The sequence below is a fragment of the Macadamia integrifolia genome, chromosome 6 (genome assembly GCF_013358625.1).
Source record: "Macadamia integrifolia cultivar HAES 741 chromosome 6, SCU_Mint_v3, whole genome shotgun sequence".
NCBI lineage: Eukaryota > Viridiplantae > Streptophyta > Magnoliopsida > Proteales > Proteaceae > Macadamia > Macadamia integrifolia.
In genome coordinates, this window is record NC_056562.1 from 31269840 (window position 1) to 31289825 (window position 19986).

Genomic DNA, 19986 nt, shown 5'->3' on the forward strand with positions numbered 1-19986 from the left:
TTCATCCGGTTTCTGGTGCGGTTCGGTTTGGTTTTGGGGTTGCAATACTCCAAACCGACCCGACCCAATAAGGCTTCGGTTCGGTTTGATCCGTGTTGTTATCGGTTCGGTCCGGCCTGTTTTACCGGTTCAGTTTAAGAATTGACACCCCTACTTGGGACCATTTGCACTTATGGTGTTTAGTACTCTTTATTGCTTTCAATTCGCATCAATAGATAATCCAGTCAAGAGATATCCATATCCCATCTGTATACATTTCTAAATCAAACTGCCCGCACCCATGGTAATGGTGATTGTTAAATTTTCAGAGATGAAGCAAGAATTTGGATTCTGAAAGATCTCCTTCGAATCCCAGTATCTTAAAAAATGGAACTATCAATTTTCCTTTTAGTTGCTGCTTAGCAGATCCATTCCTCAACTACTCAATATAGACAGGTTTTCAATACAAACAAAAACATACAAAAAATACGATGAAGGTGAAAGATCATTGGTACGTGATGTCTACCATATAGAACTAATTGAAACTTAGAAGTTTTCATTTACTTTGTTAAGTTCAAAAAACAAACCGGGAAATAATAACTGTAGTAGCTAAGGAATATAAGGAAAGGATCATGTGGATAGGGATGATCAGATTCGATAACCCTGTAGGATATAGAATCCTTCTGGTGACGTTTTGTATTGTTTCGGGGCTTCAGGGGACAAAAGATTTTATATACTCAAAATGATAATGGATACCCCTCGAGAGAGGAGGACGAAGAGAGAGAGAGAAAGAGACAAAGAGTGAGAGACAGGAGGGATACGCGCCAGCTTAAAATTTTCAGATCCCTAGTGATGACCATGACCCTCGTCACTGGTTTTCTTTTTTCTCAGTTTAAATTAAAATAAAAACCCAGAGAGGAGAGGAACGGTAGAGTCTGTAGAGAGATGGGTTTGTGTTTTGTGTTTGTGTAGTGGTGGAGACGTGGAGAGTAGAGTGGTCAGAGGGGGGGAGAGGATGGGAATCCATTGGCTTCTTGAAGTGAGCAGAGAGAGCTTGGTCATTTCGTCATCCTTCTGCATTTCTTTTATTAGATTTCAATTCCCAATGCCTGAGATGTGTTTAAGTGCTGGCTGGCGTCTGTTTCGGTTGGTGAGATAGTTAGGGAGAGAATAATATTTGGAGTCGGAGTTCCACTCTTTTGTTGGGAAACCCAAAAATCAAACTCTCTCTCTCTCTCCAGCTCCGCTGATCTCTTCTTTGCTTTGGTTATAATCTTTAGTCTTTCCTCTATCAAAGAAATGGATCCGCTTTTTGCGCTCTTCAGGATGTATTCTCTGCAACTTTTTCTTTTTCGGCTCAACTTAGATTCTCAGTCTCTGTTTTGAGAACCTTAACTGAGATTTCCTACTGCCCTGTCCTCTTTCTCCCACTAAGATCTTTTTCTCTTCTTTTAACGCCTTTTTCTCCTGCTGCTACTCTCTTTATCTTTTTTCTTGTCTCACTTGTCTTAAAAGAGTGAGTAAAGCATAAGGATTCAGGTAGCAAAGCAATGGGTAAAGACTGGTCCTGGGGTGGTCGATCCACAACCACCTCCAGGAAAGCTGAGAGGGAGACTACTTCAGGTTGCATTAGTGGTGTACTTCAGCTATTTCCTTTACATCAACCTTGTTTCAAGACCCCCATTTCATCATTTCTTCAAGAAGACCCCACAATCCTCGAAGGTATAACCTCTCTTCCCTACCCCTTTCAGTCTTTCAAGATAATGATGATGAGATTTTTGGAATTTTAATGAAGTAGGTTTTGTGTAATTTAGGTCCTGAAGCACCAAGGAATAGCTTGGAATCAGAGGAGGGTCCCTGCATGGGAACTGTGTCCTTGTCTTCAATCATGAAGGAAGGCGACTTGAATCTTCCAGTAAGAGAAATCACAGAGGATTTTTTGCTTTTTCTTCAAAGTTTCCTATTTTATCTGATTAATTGATGGATGGGTTCTCATTCTCAAACTTGCTATTTCACAGATGGGAATTCGAATAGGTACAAAAGTTGATAATGCAGGAAGAGGAGAGACGAAAGGACGCATGGAGGAAAATTTATCTAATTTAGAGACCAGCAATTCTCCTGCCATCACTAAAACCCCAAATCTCGTGGCTCGTCTCATGGGTCTTGATGTTCTCCCTGATGGGTTCTCTCCTTCTTTCTCCTGTTCATCTTCCACCTCCTCTTCAGTCCATACCAGTACACGCTCAGAGAAAATTGCCTGTGCAGCATTGAAGAGAGACCTTCGTTCCCGACGAAATCTCCACTGTAGAACCAACAGTAACATCAATTTCAAAGAGAGGGAAGTAAGGTACGAGACGATGACAGGAAGCCGTTCTTTGCCGGACACTCCAAGGATATCTTCGGCCAGAAGCTCAGCCGATGCTGATCCCAGGCTCTCTCTTCAGATCAACAAAGAGAATCTAATGCTTTTACCAGAAGAACTTCAAATTCTCTCAAGAAACTCCTTTTCTTACTCGCCTTATTCTACCAAGTCTAGAAAGAAAGAGTGGAGGCAGGGAGAGAACGAGAACAAAAGCCCAAGCTACTCTGCTCGACATATCGTCAAACAGGTTAAAGACAGTGTTGGCAGAAGAAAAATGGGTCTCGATATTACAAACACCACCGGGAATGGAGCGAACGAAGGTGAAGGTGATAGTCCCACGATCAAATCACAGAAAAAAAAGCGTCTTAGTCGTACGAGAATGGCAGATGAATCGACCCCATCATGCTCTCCACGGTTAAGGTTTTTGGAGCTCAAGAATAAACCAGTCACGGTGACCTCAACAAGTAATGATTCAAGCTCACACAGCCGAAGACCTTCATCGAAACCTCTCCAATTCTCTTCACCACAACCAACTCCATCACCACCTCAACCATCACTCACTACAAGGAAACCGAAATGTCAAAAGGGGAACAGCAGCGAGCGCTTCAGTCAACGTCTTACAAAACCTCCGAAGATTTCAGAAACAGTTCGTAACAAGAGAGAGGAAGCATTTGTTCGTGCATTCCCAGCAACAAAAGCTAATCTCTCAGACAAGAAATGTAAGAAAACTCCATTATCGAACGACCTTGTTAACATCGCCGTTCCCTCCGTCGTTCTGCTCAACAAAGAACAGCAAGACTCGTCTACCACTCAAAAACCGGTATCTATCTCTTTGATTTGCTCTCTCATCCCTCTGGTGAGCAGAGTTTGGTTTTTGAATTTATTTTTTATTTTTTTTAGGCAGCTCAAGAATCAAAAAGGAGTCCACCGTTATCTAGTGGTTTGAGCCGGAAGTACAACAAACAAGAAGAGACGGAGGCGCTCGCCCACCAAGACGACAACAAGGGCAACAAGAACGGTGGTGGTAGTGATGCAGAATTCCGGTACGTAAAGGGTATACTTTTACGTACCGGAATTTTCAGGGATGGGTTTGTTTCAATCAGGAGATGGTACTCTCCGTGTCACCCTCTCAATCCATTAATTTTCCACCACCTCGAACATTCCTTCCCCTACTCCAAAATCGAGAACGAAAAAGAAGTTGAAGATCTGGGTCTGTTAAGGCCTCGCTGCAACAGAAAGCTGATGTTCGAATTAGTGGATGAGATTCTGGAAGACGAGCTGAGGCCTTATCTGAACATGAAACCATGGCTTCGTCGCATCGATCGTGGTGGGTTTTCGCCAAAGGACACCCAAATGACTGGGTTGCAGCTTTTGGAACGCTTGTGGTTTCGCATCCAGAGCTACCCTGCCGCCAACTGCCAGATCCTACAAGACATCGACGCCCTCGTCGAGAAGGACTTGCCTGACGCTAACATGCGCACGTTGTTCCCTGAGGAAGGCGAGTCGATTGTCTTCGAGATCGAGCATCACATTCTCGACTCACTCCTCCGTGAGACCGCTGCCGATCTCGATTCCGGACTTCCGGTCAATACGGATCGGCCACGGATCGTGCGGAGTCAAGATCGGCATTGGAACGTTGGGACGAACGAAGGTTCCTTCATGTTGGGTGATGACGTCAGCGAGTCTCCGTTCCGTACAGAAACTTGTAACTGCCGCACAATGATGAGATACAGGATCTGAGCAGAGGGTCGGACAGACATCACATGGGGTAGTCACGTGATTAGATTCTATTCCCCCGTTTGGGTGGACCCCAGTTGACACGAGCGAAGGTTCGATATTTATTAGCCACGTGTCACAGATAACAACTGTAGCCGACAGCCATCGCTCTCTCCCTCTGGGCTGACGGAAGCTGATTTGCCGTTTGCAAATAAAACGAAGACGGTGAGCGGTCATGTGGGATGTTCCCTTTGTTTGTTTGCTTATGTGACTGCCGTCACAGCTCACAGGTGATGGGGTGGAGAGAGAAAAGACAAGGAAGAGTTATCGTTACCGTTATCGTCACTGACACTGACAAACGGATGAGTTATGTGGCAAGTTTAGTGGAGGTGGTGAGGAAAGGATGATAAGAGCGGGAAATTCAAATGGATGTATAGACGTTGTAGTTAGTATTATTTTAAGTATTTTTTTTTTGCCAGAAATATATACAGGCATATCCATCCAAAATTGTATAAAATAAATTTGATTTTATTTCACTGTGGTCACATGCTATCATCCATTTTAAAATTTTTGTTTCTATCAGTTTACGGTTATCATTTATGGAAGCGATTCCTTCAATTGTGGAACCCATATGAAAATCAGAGGTATAGGTTATTCTATTTCTTAAGTAAGATTGACTGAGAGAGTTGAAGTTGCTACTATCATCTTGATTCGAATCTATCCATACGCTTTCATATTTTATATAAGATTCCAGTTAGAAGCGTGCATGTACTTAGCCCATACCTCTGAAACTCCAATTAACAGAAAAATATATAAAACCCTTAACCATATATTAATTAAACTTTGTATTTGAATATAGATGCTTCTTCTCCCATCCCACAAATTACCTTTTTTCTTTTTCCTTCTTATCTCTAACTATTTTCTCTCCCTCCCCTCTACCACTCCTACGACAAAGGAAAGCCAATTCTCCTCTTCTCTTGCTTCACTTATCATTGAAATTGCTAAAAAGCCCAAGACATATTTTCTTTCAGCAAAACAACTATAGGAATAGAAGAGATGGATAGATAGTCATAGTCTATTAGCTTTTTCCTTTCTTCTGTTAGGGTTGGGTGTCTTGTATTTTATATGGTGTTCATATAGTTATAATTGGTTTAGTTTGGGTCAATTACATGTACAGAGTATGATTGTAATTAAGTGGGGTTGAGGGTTTTGGGTTCTCTATATGTATTATCTTTGTGGTGAAAACCCTAATCACAAGCAAAAGGGATCACTTTGTGAGGTGAAGAGTGGTGTAAAGAGTTTTTTTTTTGCAATAGTGAAAAAAAATCTCTATTCTCTAAAATGTATGTAGGCAATCTTGTTGAATGACGGTAAATCCTTCGTATTGTGTGATTGTTTGCTTAAGTTTCTTCTTTGTGGTTGCGCATTCATTTGCGACACCTTCTCCTTGCTTTCAAGTAGACTAGCCCTTGAATTCAAATAATTTAGAGCAATGAGCTGGTTGTTAGCTCAGGGGGCAGGATTGTCCTTTTGTGGATGTGTTGACTACAACACCAGTAATGGGGTGAATATATGGTAGATCTAAGGAGGAGAGAGAGAGAGAGAGAGAGAGAGAGAGATCCGGCTTATGCTGTTGAAGATTGGAGACTCACATTCTCTAGTACCATAATCCCTTCTTATTCTTCTTCTTCTTGGTGCCAGAGTGGGGTATCACAGTGTTTTTGGTGGAATGAAAGCTGGGTTGATTTGAGTCCGCTCCTTGTCAGAGTGGTAGGTTGAATTGTTGGAAGGGAGCAAAGACAGTAACATATAGCTGATGTTGCAGTTGCACGGACTGAGAAGAAAAATCCAAAATTGAATGGGTGGGAGGGAGTGGGGACGCATTCTTTAGGTGCACACAATAATACTATTAAACCATTAACCTACCAGTTTCAGACTTTCAGTTCAGGATTTTTCTCTAAACCAAAACCCAGTTTGAATTTGGTAATTGCACTAGATTTCATTTGTACCAAGCCAATTCCTCAATTCCATTCCCCTCTGAACTAACTTTGCTACCTACCCTGATGATGAAAGTTACACATCAAAGCATCTGTTGTAGGACAGAATATGCAAGGAATTGAAGAAGCAGAAATGAACTTAAGCAGGGAGAAGACCCAGAGAGTAAGATATCTAGAAGGAAATGCTTCTGAGATGGATGAGGACCTAGATAATAGCTTAGGGCCGTTTGATGTTGTTTCTGGAAAAACATGCCTTCCTGTACTGATGAATGAAAAAACACTCAAAACCTGTTTGATTTTTCTGATTTGCTTCACTTGTTTTTCGATATAGAAATAGAAATTTATGTCTATTTATGTGTCTAGAAACAGGAACAGAGAAACAAGTCAGACTTATTTATCTGTTTCTAGAAACAAGTGGGATGGACAAAAATTGTGAAAAACCTGATATTTCATTACCTATCCCAACCCCAACTCCTTGTTGAAACTTCTTGCTATCTAGAAGCGCCGATTCCCACCTGGTTGTGCGAAGCTCAATGTTCCGAACTGCCTTCATCTTTCTGAAGCTCATCTCCACATAGCATACCAACAACTCCAATGTCATGCCTTCACTCGTGAACTGCATACCTGCAACGTTGTGCCTTCACTCGTATCTTGAACCTGATTACATTGTTGAAAACATTTCAAGAAAGAAAAAAATCACACACCTTTTTACAATTCCAAAGATCGTTTCTTAGACATAGAAACAGCATAAACAAGCAAATGGGCCTTTAGTGCTGTAACTGTGATGATCCCAGTCTAACCATGCCAAAGAGGATTGGAGTAGAGATCTATCAAAATCCATTCAGGCTTTAAAATGTGCCTTTCCTACTGACACATACCTCCCCCAGTGTTTATTAATGATGGCAGTTTTGATAGTGTTTCAGCCAAGGTGGGTTGGGCAGCTTTAATCCATCATCTGTAGAAACCATACTGGTAGCAGGATTTTGCAGAACTGAATGGATTTAAACAGGCATAAACACTCATTCAACAAGAAAGACTGAGGGAAGCTAACAAAGTTTTGAATTGTCTTGAAATGATCAAAATTAGTTACTTCTGAGGTCTCCATGGTGTTCATGGAAGTGTTTTAATCTGTTAACATATTCATGTCCTTGGGAGTATGTCAAACAAGTACATCTGCTAGCTAGATCAACTAGGAATATGGAAAATTGGAAATCTATCCCCCAACACCCCCCCACCCCCCACAGACAATATATATATATATATAAAAAAAACCAATATTAAAGAAAAATCTGAACATGGTACCATAAATTGTACTAATCTATTTTTTCTCTTATTAGTAATCTTGTTTGTCATTAAACAAAAATGAATAATTAAATTTTAAAGGGGACCCCAAAAAAGGATTTGAGCAGACAGGAAACTTTTATCCATATTCCTCCCCCACCCCCACCCCCACCCCCACCACACATTCTAAATCATTTGACCATTGAGAAAAATTATATTCTCTCTCTATCATCACAATGTGATATAATTGCAGCAACCGACAAAAGTTGGCTCCTATTGACAAGGTAATGAAAGTCATCAGGGGTAGTGATGAAATCCATCTTCATTTCAATCCCTCATTCCTCATTGACAAATTTCAAGGCTCATAAAGCTCTGAGTTCCAAACAGAGGATGGTCATGATACTCTCAGCTAAAAATTCTAATTGAGTTTCATGACTTCAGAGCCCCAATGAGAGAACAACTTAGTGCTTTTGAAAAAAAAAACAAACAAACAAAAACAAAAAAACTCACTTCTTCTCTCTCACATTCTCCAGTTGCTTGATATTGACAAGTTACCAACCAAGCATGACACCTTCACAGCAAAACCAATTTGATCGGTACCCTACAGTGGCCCAAGGACCAGGCTAGTAGTAATTTCTATCCAAACATAGGAAACCAAGACAAAGGTTCTAAATGCAAAGCCTAGATCCACCATTAACAGGTCATTCTGAACCTCATAGGCCATCAACCTGATCCAATATGCACAACCATATGATAGTTAGGACTTGCTTCTGCAAGTTTTGGAGTCCATTCTATCTGTCTATCCAAATGAAGTGGATAAAATGTGCGCTATTAACAAACAGGATTACTTTTAAGCTGTAGTGTTCCAGCAGCAGCCTCTAAATGGTTTACTTTGAAATTGAGGCCCACTATCTAATTTTGGATTACTTGTATTTCATTTGAAAGCCAGAATTTTATTTAGTACTCAAGACAATAATTCATTCTTATCCAGAGAGGGATAAGAGGGAAACAATACAAAAACAAAAGTTCGTCCGCAATTTTCGCCAGCTGACCCGATTTAGATGGGTTAAGGCAGAGTTGTAGTAGTTGTTGTGTACAGGTTAGAAGTGGCAAGGGAGCAGATGGGTGTCTGATTCGACTGCACATTACCAGCTCCGCGCGAGTAAATCTGGAACAACATAATGTTGATTTAAGATACCGACCAACAATATAAGGGGGAATAATAGAAGCTTCAATATATTACCTACTAGGGTGATAGCAATGAACTTTCATGCCATACCTTCAGCACGTACAAAGGGAGATTCTGAAATGGACTCTGCTCAATTCTTGCCGTCAACATCTCCCCTTGGGGATAGCCCCAATTTTCTTTTGTAGCTTAGTTGGCAAGGACCAACACCTAAAAATTAAGAGGTCATGAGTTCAACTCTCCTTTCGGCCCTACCTATCAAAATAAAACAGGAGAAAAAAATGCAATATAAACTGGTAAAACTGAAAGATAAAAAGAAACATATGAGAATGATAATTGATAATCACAGATATAAACAGAACACTAACATGTGCAACAGAAACATAAGTCCTGCCTGGGTTCAAAGCTTCAAGTTTTTTTTTGTTTTTCCAGATCCTCCGGTCTAGAAAATTGAGTGGTACTGCTTTCTTGAACCTATTCTAGTAAATATCAGCAACTTGACTTAGTGACCTACACTCAGCTACCTTCATTAAAATCCACATGTAAGACTGACTACATAACAGGTGGTTTAGATCATCACATAGCTTCAGTTTGATTGCTCCCTCATCCTTCACAGCCTTTGATGTTGCTACCCACACCTGATATGTGTTAGTTAACCAATGGGGGTTTTGTCATCAACAAAGGGGAAGCACAAGATAAGCACCAGAAAAATGCATCCATAATTTATCCAGGAAAGACCATCAGTAGTAATTGGAAAAATATGCTTTCAAATATGATACCAATAGCATCGTAGTGATGACAAATAGGAACAGATGTTTGTAGCAATTTTTAACCAAAATTTCCCTCACTCAACCTAAATGAAATTTATGAATACAGATATGATGGATAAGGTACGGTGGGGTCTGAAACGACACTAAATCTCACAACTCATTGACAAATTTGAAATGTCGAATATACAAACAGAAAAGGGGGGGGGGGGGGAGTTAGGAAACCAAAAAATGGCATGACCGATGGACAAAAATAAGCCCAAATACAAATATTATCATTTTTCGAAAAAGTAACATAAGAATATAAGATTAACCTGAACTGAAGATCAAAAGAAAATTGGATAACCTAAAACAAACTAAAGTCAAATTCAACTATTTCTTTCCTTGTCTCCGTTTTCTTCGCTGGGCATCTCAGCCCAGTGACGTTATATATAATCCTTGAAAAACAAAAAGTTATAGATAATCCTTGACTAATTACACAAATTTATTTCGCATCTTTATGAATTGATGGACCATATTAAGAGGCCATTTATTCAGTAAAAGAAGGCTCAGATTCTGCCTTATTCACCCCCCCCCCCTTTTAAAACTTTGTTTACACCTCGAAAGCCCCTGGTATCAAGATTTCTTTTCCCAATCTGCCAAAATTAGCTTGTAGACTATCATGCCATGGAAGGTCTTGAAATGAAGTGCTTTTCAATGTGTTAAAAATCTGTTGACTCTTCTTTACAATCACTTGAATATGGGCTCAACTCGGTGGCTGCTTTTTTTCATTAAGAGGAAAGAAATCTCGCTATCCCCCCCCCTGCCATCCTACCCCTCTGGACCCAGGTTAAATTTTGATCTTCATTTGGCAGTCATTCATTTATTCTCCTTTCTGCATTCACTTCTCATTCATTATCACAAACAAAAGACCATTGCAATCATTTTTCTGCCTTTCCACTCTAGGTGTGGAGGGTATTGCATCACTTGTGCTCCTTGCATAAGTTTGTTGATCAGGAAAATCCCCTTAGTCCATTAGGTGCCTGCTATTAGTGATTACAAGACTGTAAGGAGGTTGGCTTATTATAGGATAAACACTCTCTCTTTTGGAGCTTTCCAATACTCCTCTCCTTAAGTTGCTGACCATAGTGGATAGGAAACTGGAGTCTAGATAAACCTCATTAGTCTTTCTCATGGAATGGAAGAGAAATTAAGATGAAATGGTTTTCAGAGGTTTTCTATTAAAGGCTCTTGTCTGCACAGGTGAGTTGAACCTCATTAAGTGGTGGTTCCTAAGCAGCCAAAGAAGTGTGTTCCACATAAAATATAAATAAGAGTGATCCAACCATGTTGCTGAGTGAAGCCGGTTAGACTACCCCACTATTGCTGCCTCAGTAGAACCTGAGACTGAAAGAATGCCACAAATGGAGTCAAAATCAGGCTTTCAGGCAAGGTGGACGACCTTGGACTCAACTGCTAGTTTCTGGGGTCAACCGCTGCGGTTGATCCTGAAGAAAAAAAATACTATACATGATGCGGAAACAAATAGAAAGAGCAATCAAGCAATCACAGAATACAAGGATTTAGGTTTTGTTAAGGAGCCTATGTCCATTGAGAGATGAGAGCGGTTTCACCAGCAATGGAGAAAAGGATAACAAGCCAATGGAGTTAATAGAAAGAAAAGGCCAAACAACCCAATTATAAGTTTGTAATGACAAGGCTATAAAATACACGTAGGATCTGCTGTAAAAGCAACATCAGTCCCACTAGGAACAATCATTAATCTCCACATTTGCTTTCAAAGCTACAAGGAGACATTACTGGTAAATATATCCGTCTCTCCATCTGAAAGAATCAAATGACTGTGTCATTGATTTTGTGACTTTCTCAGGCAATCTTCCAAGAATTCATGAATCTTAACCATATGGGCTGTGAACATGATATGAGACTGGCAAGAACTTGTACACAACCATGTAACAGTTCCAAACATCGACACCCAAATAAACAATATTATGATCAGTAAAAGCAGAAATGTAGATAAATGTTAGTAATAATCATGTATAGGGACATAAGTATCAAGTTTAAATGTATCTATAAAATGAATGGTTGGAAAATATCCAACAACATGAAAACAGAAACTAGAGATAGTGGCCTGTGCTTTTAGCACCATGAAAGCAAGCATCTGACAGAATAATCTTCTGAGCATTCACTTGGTCTTCAACTTCCAAAAAATTAAACCACAGAAAGATCAAAACATTTACAGAAAAGTAACATATTGATGGTACAGCCCATAGTCACCTTATGCAGCAGGATTTAGGAGGAAGACAAGGGAAACAGGAGCTAATTTGCGGATGCAGCAACCAAAAAGCATCCCACACGGCAATTGCTAGCAAGAATTTTCATAAAACTCTCAATCTCTAAATGCATGTGTCATTCAAATCTGATATGGCTTATCCCAAATACTCCACTACATGAATTCTGCTCTGGAATTCCACTATCTTGACATTCAAATCTCAGTTCCACTTAATTTAACTTTATTATTCTTTGTTACCCAGCATTCAGATCCAGACATCACTGTCTTATGGCCATCTTATAAGGAATTCTACTGGTCTTACAGGGAGCCATATAATTTATTTGATGCGAAAGACAATGATGCCAACCATTCATCTAAATTACTAAAATTAAATTTCAGATTTTGACAAAACCCCTTAAATCATGTCCAGCACATTCATTCAAACTTTTAAACACTTCTTCAAGTCTCAAAAACATCAATCTTGGAAGGTGTTTTTGACTATTTATAACACTATTCACCTGAATGAAAAGCTACCAAGAAAGCTAACTGAATCACCAAGCTTCCAGGTTTTGTACTCTGCCAGTATGACCAAGCTACCTTATCCTGCCCAGGTAGGAAAAATACTTACCCATCTGGTTAGGTCGTGCTTCCAAGTGAAAACATGTGGGACGTGCAAAAGAAAATCTGACCAAGACTCAATGATTATGACAAGATTGCAGAGATAGGCCCCCATGTCTATTATTTGAATACGGCCATTACTGTGAGCCAGTGTAAAGACTTATCTTTGGTTCACTCGCATTTGTGCAACCAAAATACAACCAAAACCATACTGAGAAAATTACATCAAAAGAAGGGCTAGAGAATACTACAAACATTAGCCGCATTAACTGGTTTTTGCAAGAGATAGTACCCAATTGGAATGGAAAACAGAACTGGATCGAAAGATAAAGAACTTCACAGCAACAATAATCAGTGATTACCAGCAAACATAATGGAGAAAGTACTATGAAATAGAAGGGGTAGTAGAAGCAGACATACTTCTATAATCGAAGCTGTTCCTCTTCCATTATCTGAGAAATGGAGAAGATAATTGCACAAATGTCAGATGATAGCCCAATCAACAGATACGAAGATTAATTTTAGAGAGAGAGACCTCTGTGCAGGCGATGACAGGAGCTTCTCACTCTTGCTCGGAAGCCATCGGGCCCGATTCGCAAGGGAGGGAAAGACTCGCGGCCGTAGAATAGTCTGATCTGCTCCGCCGCTACACTATATGTGCCCACGTGGCACAGCGGCACGGGTCCTACTGTTGGAATAATACAATCCTAAACGACAGATCAGATGGGCCAGACTTTGCTTTGGTAATATAATGTGTTGGGGCCATTACCGGCTCGCATTAGGAGTGCACATGATTCACGTGGGAGACCAGGACTTTGGTACGGCCACACGGGTGGAAAAAGAAGCTTTGCTAATGAAATTGGATCCACTGCGCCTAATATCACGTGACCCTCAAGATGAGTATCTAATACTTGTTTTATTTTGCCGTAAAGATGAGTAATCAAACACTTGTTTCATTATTTTACCATTATATGGGTGAAAAGAGATATATTTAAAAACAAAAGGGATATATCAGTCCACTCTGAGTGGTGATGGATTAAAGGCATTTTCACCATTAGACTATCAACCCCATTAGTTATATAATAATAATAATAATAATAATAATAACAAAAGATAGGAAAAGGAAACTCTTACGGTGAGTATAGGACTTTTGAGTGAGAGCGGATCAAGTTCTCGTACAAGACAAAAACGAAAAAAAAAGAAGAGGTCCTCATTTTGATCCATAATGGAGTGTCCAAAACCAAACCCTTTCATTATTACACAGGACCGAATCAATTTCCGTGACTGCTACCGGGGTTACCCAGTGAATGAATTATACGTTTATCAGAATCGTTTCTAAGCCAATGGCGTGGTCCAAGGTAACGGTTTTAACTGTCAGAAAAGTGGTGCCTCAACCACTATTTTACCCTTGGAGAGCCGATCAGGTTATCTACCAGAACCACCATTCTACGCAAACCGTTCTTGTATAAGAACCTGATCCACATCCTTATCGTTGCAGGGACAGTGGTTGAAGATCCGAGCAGTCCAACTGACTCCAGCGATCACCCAGCCAAAACCACTGTTTCTACCGTCGACGTTCCACCAGGATGGTTCCCAAGAACCAAAAAAAAAAACCCAAATCACTAGACTGTTTTTTGCGGTAGTCTTTTGTGATGTTAGGCTTGTGCTTGAAACAATTGGTTATGGCTCTCCTGCGCCCTGCTGCTCCTCTCGATGAGTGATTAACTAAGAACAAATTATTAAAATTGGTTCTGGAACAGTTGCCATTGCTTCTCATCTGGATGGAGACAATCTTATCAGCCAAGTGCATTTGAACAAGATAAAGGAAACAAGGTAGAATTCCATGAAAAAAGATTTCTTAATTCCATTCCAAACAACCATCGGCAAAGGACTAGAAGTTTGGCAGCTTCTACTGCTACCATTTCTTCTTCCTTTTTCTTTCTGGGTCTACATTTTTCTCTTTCCAAAACTTATTAATAGTCCTCTCCTCTGTTATACAATTGCGCATAAGTAACAACAGTCTCTTCATGGGCCACAAGCCATGCTGAGCTTGGGGGTTTGGAATCCGTTTGTTCACAAGAGGAAGCATAGAAAGTACATTGTTACCTCAACAGAAAACCAACTTACATTAATTCCCTTAAAAACAATTACAGAACTACACAATAGGGTGAAAGTGCCTCTCTTTTCATGCTACAGATTTTTGTAAGACTTGAAGGACTGCCTCTCTTGTTGGCAAGGCAGGAATAGCTCCTCTCTCCATGACTGTTAGTGCGCCACAGGCATTTGCAAACAGAAGAGCCTCCCTTAACCGCTTCTCATCCTGCCATTTAAATACAAAACCTGCTTAAGCGATCCAAAATTTCGATGTTGAGAACACTTCAGACTGAAGTTTCATTAAGAAAATAGCATTTATGTTCATCTTTCCAAACCCATTTGGTTTCCCGAGAAGAAAATCCATGCAGGCATGTGACAGTCCACATAAGAAGCAGATGCTTGACCTATGCACCGTAACTTCTAACTGTTTTATGGTAGTCGATGAATGACCATCTATAAATGGCTATTGTTTTGGCACATCATATGCATTACAGAAAGACATCACAATTATTTTTATTTAATCCTCCACTATCTACCAGTCAACAAACAGATTTTTGAATACTTTTCTTCTTTTGTGTGTGGGGGAAGGTGGTCATGCAGGACACTGCTCTGTGGTTTGTGTTGGACAGACAAAAACCTGGACTCACATAAATGTGCATGGCATCAGCCCTGGATAATGTGAATCACACATCCTTATGATTACATCATATAGATTTTTTGTTTTACATGGAATACACAGATGTATGAAATCAGATATCGGGTCACAGGTAAGATCAGGAAGTGGTAGTGATGCAACGAAATCTCATCTAAACTATATGGAGGGATTCAAAATGTGTTTACAAATTGTTTCCTTGCAGTGAAATCAGTAAAAAAAATCAGTGATGTGTTAGGAGAAGAGGAGAGAAGTACATCAAATCGGTAAAAGGTATCCAAGCATCACATGTGTAGCCGAAATTCATTCTGATAAGAGAAACCTTGTTAGCCCATTATCCCAGTGAGCATCTGGTCCATTGGTCTCTCTTGGGGGAAGGACCTAGACCAACAATCTACTAGTCCTCTAATGGATCCAAACAGAACTGAGAAGGGGACAATCTCTCGCACGATCACAGTTTGAGGTACGGAGTTCCCATACAGCAAAGAAGTAAAAAAAGATGAAAGCAATGTGCTACCAGCTAATCAATCTTGCATCCCCTCTATGGAGGATCTCTAGTTCTTTCCAAGGGCAGACCTCATGTACCTATTTATAGGAACGAAAATTGCACTCAAGACACACATGGAACACCAAGAACAGAAAGTAATTCAGGTCATACAATTGAATGATAGCAAAGAGATAATTGTGGAAGGGGACCAACAGAAATTACAGGAAAAAATTCATGCAGCAAATTCATGATAGAATTATATTTCACTGACACAAACGCTGCAATCCAGAATAAAGAATCTTGACAGAAGATGTCCAACATTCAGAAAATAAAGCTCAGAACATACCCAGAAGAAAGCATGAACACAACAAATTTCAGTTAATTATCTCTATATGACAAAATTAATTTGTAAAATCAGTAACATGCCCCAAGAGGAACACTAAATGTAAATTCATCTACAAAGGAAAGATACCTTATACAGATTTAGGTCAGATGCCAAGCTGCTCAGTATCCCACTTACAAATGCATCACCAGCACCAGTTGTATCAACAGCTTTAACTTCAATACCAGGAACCTTACCCCTAAATTCCTGCACAAATATTGAAGAATATCGATCAAGAACAATAGAGTAGACGAACTTAATGGGAAAGAAAAAAAAAAACGTTAGGTAGATTGAGAAACAGAACTACAAATGCTGAAAACTCCAGTGCAAAATATCTTCTTAACCATCAATTTGATGTGCTGTATGTCTAGAAAGAACTAAAATTAATGACCAAGAAAAACCCTCGAGTGGCAATCTTTTAGTCATCCAGCAGGGTGGAGATATTGAAGATGATATTGCCCTGGAATCATACTGGAGTGGTATAAGTGCAGAGAATCTGCTGGCTTGCCGTGTGAGACACAACCAACAAATTTGAAAGGGAAATTTATAACAGTTACAAGACCATCCACTCTTTATGAATCGGAACGAAATCAATATATAATACATAAATAGGAGCACAGTGAAGACAAGAATGTTGACCAATGTTACACAGTTACTTCAAACTTGGGACCTGTCTCATGCTGATACTTAAATAAGGCTTTGCTGGTTCGAATTGAGTGTAGTATGTTCACAAGAAAGAAATTAGTCATTTAGTCTCACCATTTGGTCCAAATCACATATCTAACTTCTGATCATAAACCTCAACCTGTCCTTGTATATGGATTTATTAGTTCATAATCACTAAATCACCATTTCTTGGTTCGATAGTCAGACCTAGTCATTGGAATCCTTATTTGCTGGCAGAGTACAACCTGCATTCCCTGAGTATGTAATCTAATGAAGGCACATACGAAATTCTCAGGACAGTTAAAGTAGCATGCATCACGTGGAACTATTTCATCATAGGTATGGAAGGGTGGGAAATTACTATCTGTTCAATTCTTGAAGGGCTTCTAGCAACATGCTTAAAAGCCAGAGTAAGAACAAAGTATTATTACCTTGGTGTAATACCTGCAACCATCTGACCCTTCAGTTACAAGCAAAAGCTTAAGGTCAGGGTGAAAAAGCTTGTTCATCACCACATTATCATCATAAGGATCATCTCCTCCCGTCAAGAATGAAATTTCATCTTCACTTACCTGCACGTGCAAAATAAAATTAACTCATAATGATTAAGCTCTTCTAATGGAATGCACTTCTGTACCATGAATGATCAGCATGCAACAGTAAGAACTGGTATTGGATTAAATACCAGATTTTCAAAAACAACACCTTGATAATGTCTGCTTGGTCCCATATGCTCATTATACCCTGCCGAGCAGCTTCTGCTGATGGCCATAGAGGCAATCTCAAATTTGGATCATAAGAGAGGATGCTACCAGATTCCTTAGCAATCTTCATTGCAGCAATATGCGTAGATCTACATGGTTCCTCAATCAAACTGATTGAACCATAGTGAAATATAGTTGCCTGCATTTATAATCAACAGGGAAAAGAACTTAAGGATATAAGTTCGGGTTGTATCATGCATGACTCTCGACATCATAGTGTAACTTAAGAAAATCCTGCCAAGGGTGAGGGGACAACTCACACAATATTTACCTTCTTAATAAGGTCCACATCAAGTTCCGACTCTCGAAGAAGCATATCTGCACTAGGATGGCGGAAAAACATGAACTCACGCTCACCATCAGCTCTCAGCGTAACAAATGCAAGTGCAGTCCGTGCACCAGGGTCAAAACGCATGCCAGAATTGTCGACATTATTTTGTTTCAGGATATCAGCCAACATATACCCAAATTCATCCTCACCTACCTGTGAAAAAGAATACTCCATTCAAAAACATAAGTAATGGACTGCTCCATGATGGGATAAAAACCAAGGACCTACTGGAAGCGTGGTATCCAAAATAACAGAAAGCATACACATTGGCTTAAATAGCATACACAAAAGGGTTAACCCCACGGACATAGAGGTCTGAATTAAGGCCCCCAAGATGTACAGATACAACAAAGTCTTATTACGCTTGATCATGTATGCTGTCATATACATATTACTACATTAAAAATAAAATAAAATGATTGCTGGCGGCATACAAGTATAAATGTCATGACACATACAATTGCAACTAGCCAACTACACATGACAACACAAATACAGGGACACAAGAATATCATAGTATCAGAAAATGAGTAAATAAAATGTTTCCTTATATCTAAATCTTGTCAGAGATCTAACCTTACCCTAAAAATAAATAGATAGACCTCAAGCATAAATAAAGCATATAAGAGGCTTGCTAGGAAACTAGTGATAAGCATGAATGAGGACGAAGTAGGTCCAATGATCAAATGTACCTTGCCAATAAATGCCGATGATCCACCCAATCTTGCAACCCCAACAGCAACATTTGCAGGAGCTCCACCAGGGGCTTTCTTAAATGCAGGTGCTTCTGCAAGGGAAACTCCAGCAACAGTTGGAACAAAGTCGATTAACATTTCCCCAAAACACACAATAAGTGAGCCATTCTCTGCAGGAAGAGCTTTCGGTACACCTATAGAAGACCAATTGCAAAGATCAGTGACAACTCAGAAGTTAAATGATTGAATCACATTTATTGAGAATATCTTTTAAACCTGGACAGAATATGCCATGCAAAAAATGTATAGGGCATTCTGCCTTGCTTTGTCTTAGATTTGAAGTATATATCTACATCAGGTATTGAACCAGCCAGCCTTAAATCTGTTCCCTTCCAAAGTTAATAGACAGAGACATTCACTGATTTCATTTAATAGAAATACAATCATGAAATAGCAGAATCTAATCTCCCAGGAAACAAAATCTAAACCAACTGGTGTATATATGCCTCATGGAAAATTAATACACAATGTATAATATTTTTATCTTCTATGAAGCAGTTAAGAACAACGGGAAATACGATCCAAACCCCCTGAATATGAAAGGAAGGTGGTCAATTGCTAAACCCACATAAGCAGGAATTAGACAATGAACTGAATGAAGTTTAAATAGGATCCACCAACGGCAGATCTATCCTATTTACAGTTGTTGACCTATCTAACAGACCACTGACATCTTGAATCGAAAACAACTTCAACGGTAATTCCAGGAAAAGGTTGATATATCTGCTTGAAACTACAAACTAGCAGAATCCAAAACCAGTAAGATCACAATCAAGCCAACTGGGCTTCTGTTTTTCAGAAGGACCTTATATGAAGAAAAATTCTTGCTTTACTATTGGATTTGGCTCTGAAAGCCAACCAATAGAACAAGGGTTTCCTCAGCACATATATCATCTATGTGTTAGTGAAAGAAATAGAAATCTTTTCAGAAAGGAAATGAGAAAAGAAGAATGAATCAAGGAATAGGTCCAGTGGAGAAACAAATCTAGTCTTTATAGTTCTGATCTAACCATTTCGGATGCTCTGAAGAGCAGCATAGCCAATGATTTTTAGGATTTCTCATTTTCAAAATTTTCTCTTTGTATAAGTTGATCCGAGAAGCCACATAAAACCCACATTTCCCACGAACCCACCTTCCAAGGTTCTATCTAATGCGGCTATCCGCTTCAGCAAATAAGCATACACAAATCCAAAATTCCTAATCCTGAACTAAACTTGACTACTAAACAGATAAATAAAAATTAAGATAATCCATAAGAAACAAACCAAGAAATCACAGCAGCCGATTATGAAGCATAGATTATGAAGAGAAGTAAATCAATTTCAGACTAATAGACATCCTTTGCAGAGATTTCTTTAATCAATTTTCGTGTTTTTCAAATAAGAGCTTGAGCTGAACCCACTAAGGAAAAGATGAAATACGAAGGGAAAAGGGCGCACCTGAATTAGCGTTAGCCATCTTGATGATAACGTAAGAGGGTCGAACAGATTGCGCAGACCAAGAAGAACTAAAAGATGAACTCAGAGTAGGAAAAAAGAAAGAAAAGGTACAGGTAGAAGAAGAAGAATGAGGTTGGTGAAATCTTTGATAATTAACGAAGAGAATAGTGACAATAGCAAGAAGGGTCCGTTCTCTTATGACGACTGTCCCCTCTCCATATAGCTGTAAAACCAAGA

General features: G+C 39.5%; 2 protein-coding genes and 1 long non-coding RNA gene across 8 annotated transcripts; 1 reads left to right on the forward strand and 2 right to left on the reverse strand.

Annotated features, from left to right (window-relative positions):
- The first annotated feature begins 706 nt into the window (after nt 1-706).
- LOC122080857 lies at nt 707-4593 on the forward strand. The gene is made up of 4 exons (XM_042647728.1): nt 707-1701; nt 1794-1894; nt 1998-3161; nt 3242-4593. Exons 1-4 carry the CDS (start codon nt 1530-1532, stop codon nt 4079-4081), a joined length of 2277 nt encoding a protein of 758 aa, XP_042503662.1. The 5' UTR covers nt 707-1529; the 3' UTR covers nt 4082-4593.
- A 3655-nt stretch (nt 4594-8248) lies between these two features.
- LOC122081783 lies at nt 8249-12883 on the reverse strand. Of its 6 annotated transcripts, none has more exons than XR_006141215.1 (5): nt 12714-12883; nt 12599-12630; nt 9046-9159; nt 8615-8731; nt 8249-8503 (listed from the first exon to the last, which is right to left on the reverse strand). It is a non-coding gene; the product is annotated as an uncharacterized LOC122081783 (long non-coding RNA). The 6 variants fall into 6 exon arrangements; XR_006141217.1 differs by having other exon boundaries at nt 8615-8776; XR_006141214.1 differs by having other exon boundaries at nt 8890-9159.
- Nucleotides 12884-14017: 1134 nt separating this feature from the next.
- Nucleotides 14018-19986, reverse strand: LOC122081782 (probable fructokinase-7). Its single transcript, XM_042649060.1, has 7 exons — nt 19750-19986; nt 18247-18443; nt 17495-17707; nt 17165-17362; nt 16891-17031; nt 15884-16000; nt 14018-14498 (listed from the first exon to the last, which is right to left on the reverse strand). The coding sequence occupies exons 1-7, from the start codon at nt 19766-19768 to the stop codon at nt 14364-14366; spliced, it is 1020 nt and encodes a 339-aa protein (XP_042504994.1). The 5' UTR covers nt 19769-19986; the 3' UTR covers nt 14018-14363.

Bases quoted from the DNA above. Each gene is read 5' to 3' on its own strand.
- LOC122080857 (XM_042647728.1), top strand. From the start codon at position 1,530: ATGGGTAAAGACTGGTCCTGGGGTGGTCGATCCACAACCACCTCCAGG. The intron at 1,702-1,793 runs GTATAACCTCTC...TGTGTAATTTAG, and splicing joins AGACCCCACAATCCTCGAAG to GTCCTGAAGCACCAAGGAAT. The intron at 3,162-3,241 runs GTATCTATCTCT...TATTTTTTTTAG, and splicing joins CGTCTACCACTCAAAAACCG to GCAGCTCAAGAATCAAAAAG.
- LOC122081782 (XM_042649060.1), bottom strand. The intron at 17,708-18,246 runs GTACATTTGATC...TCTTTTTCACAG, and splicing joins CATCGGCATTTATTGGCAAG to GTAGGTGAGGATGAATTTGG. The intron at 17,363-17,494 runs GTAAATATTGTG...TTATAAATGCAG, and splicing joins ATGTGGACCTTATTAAGAAG to GCAACTATATTTCACTATGG.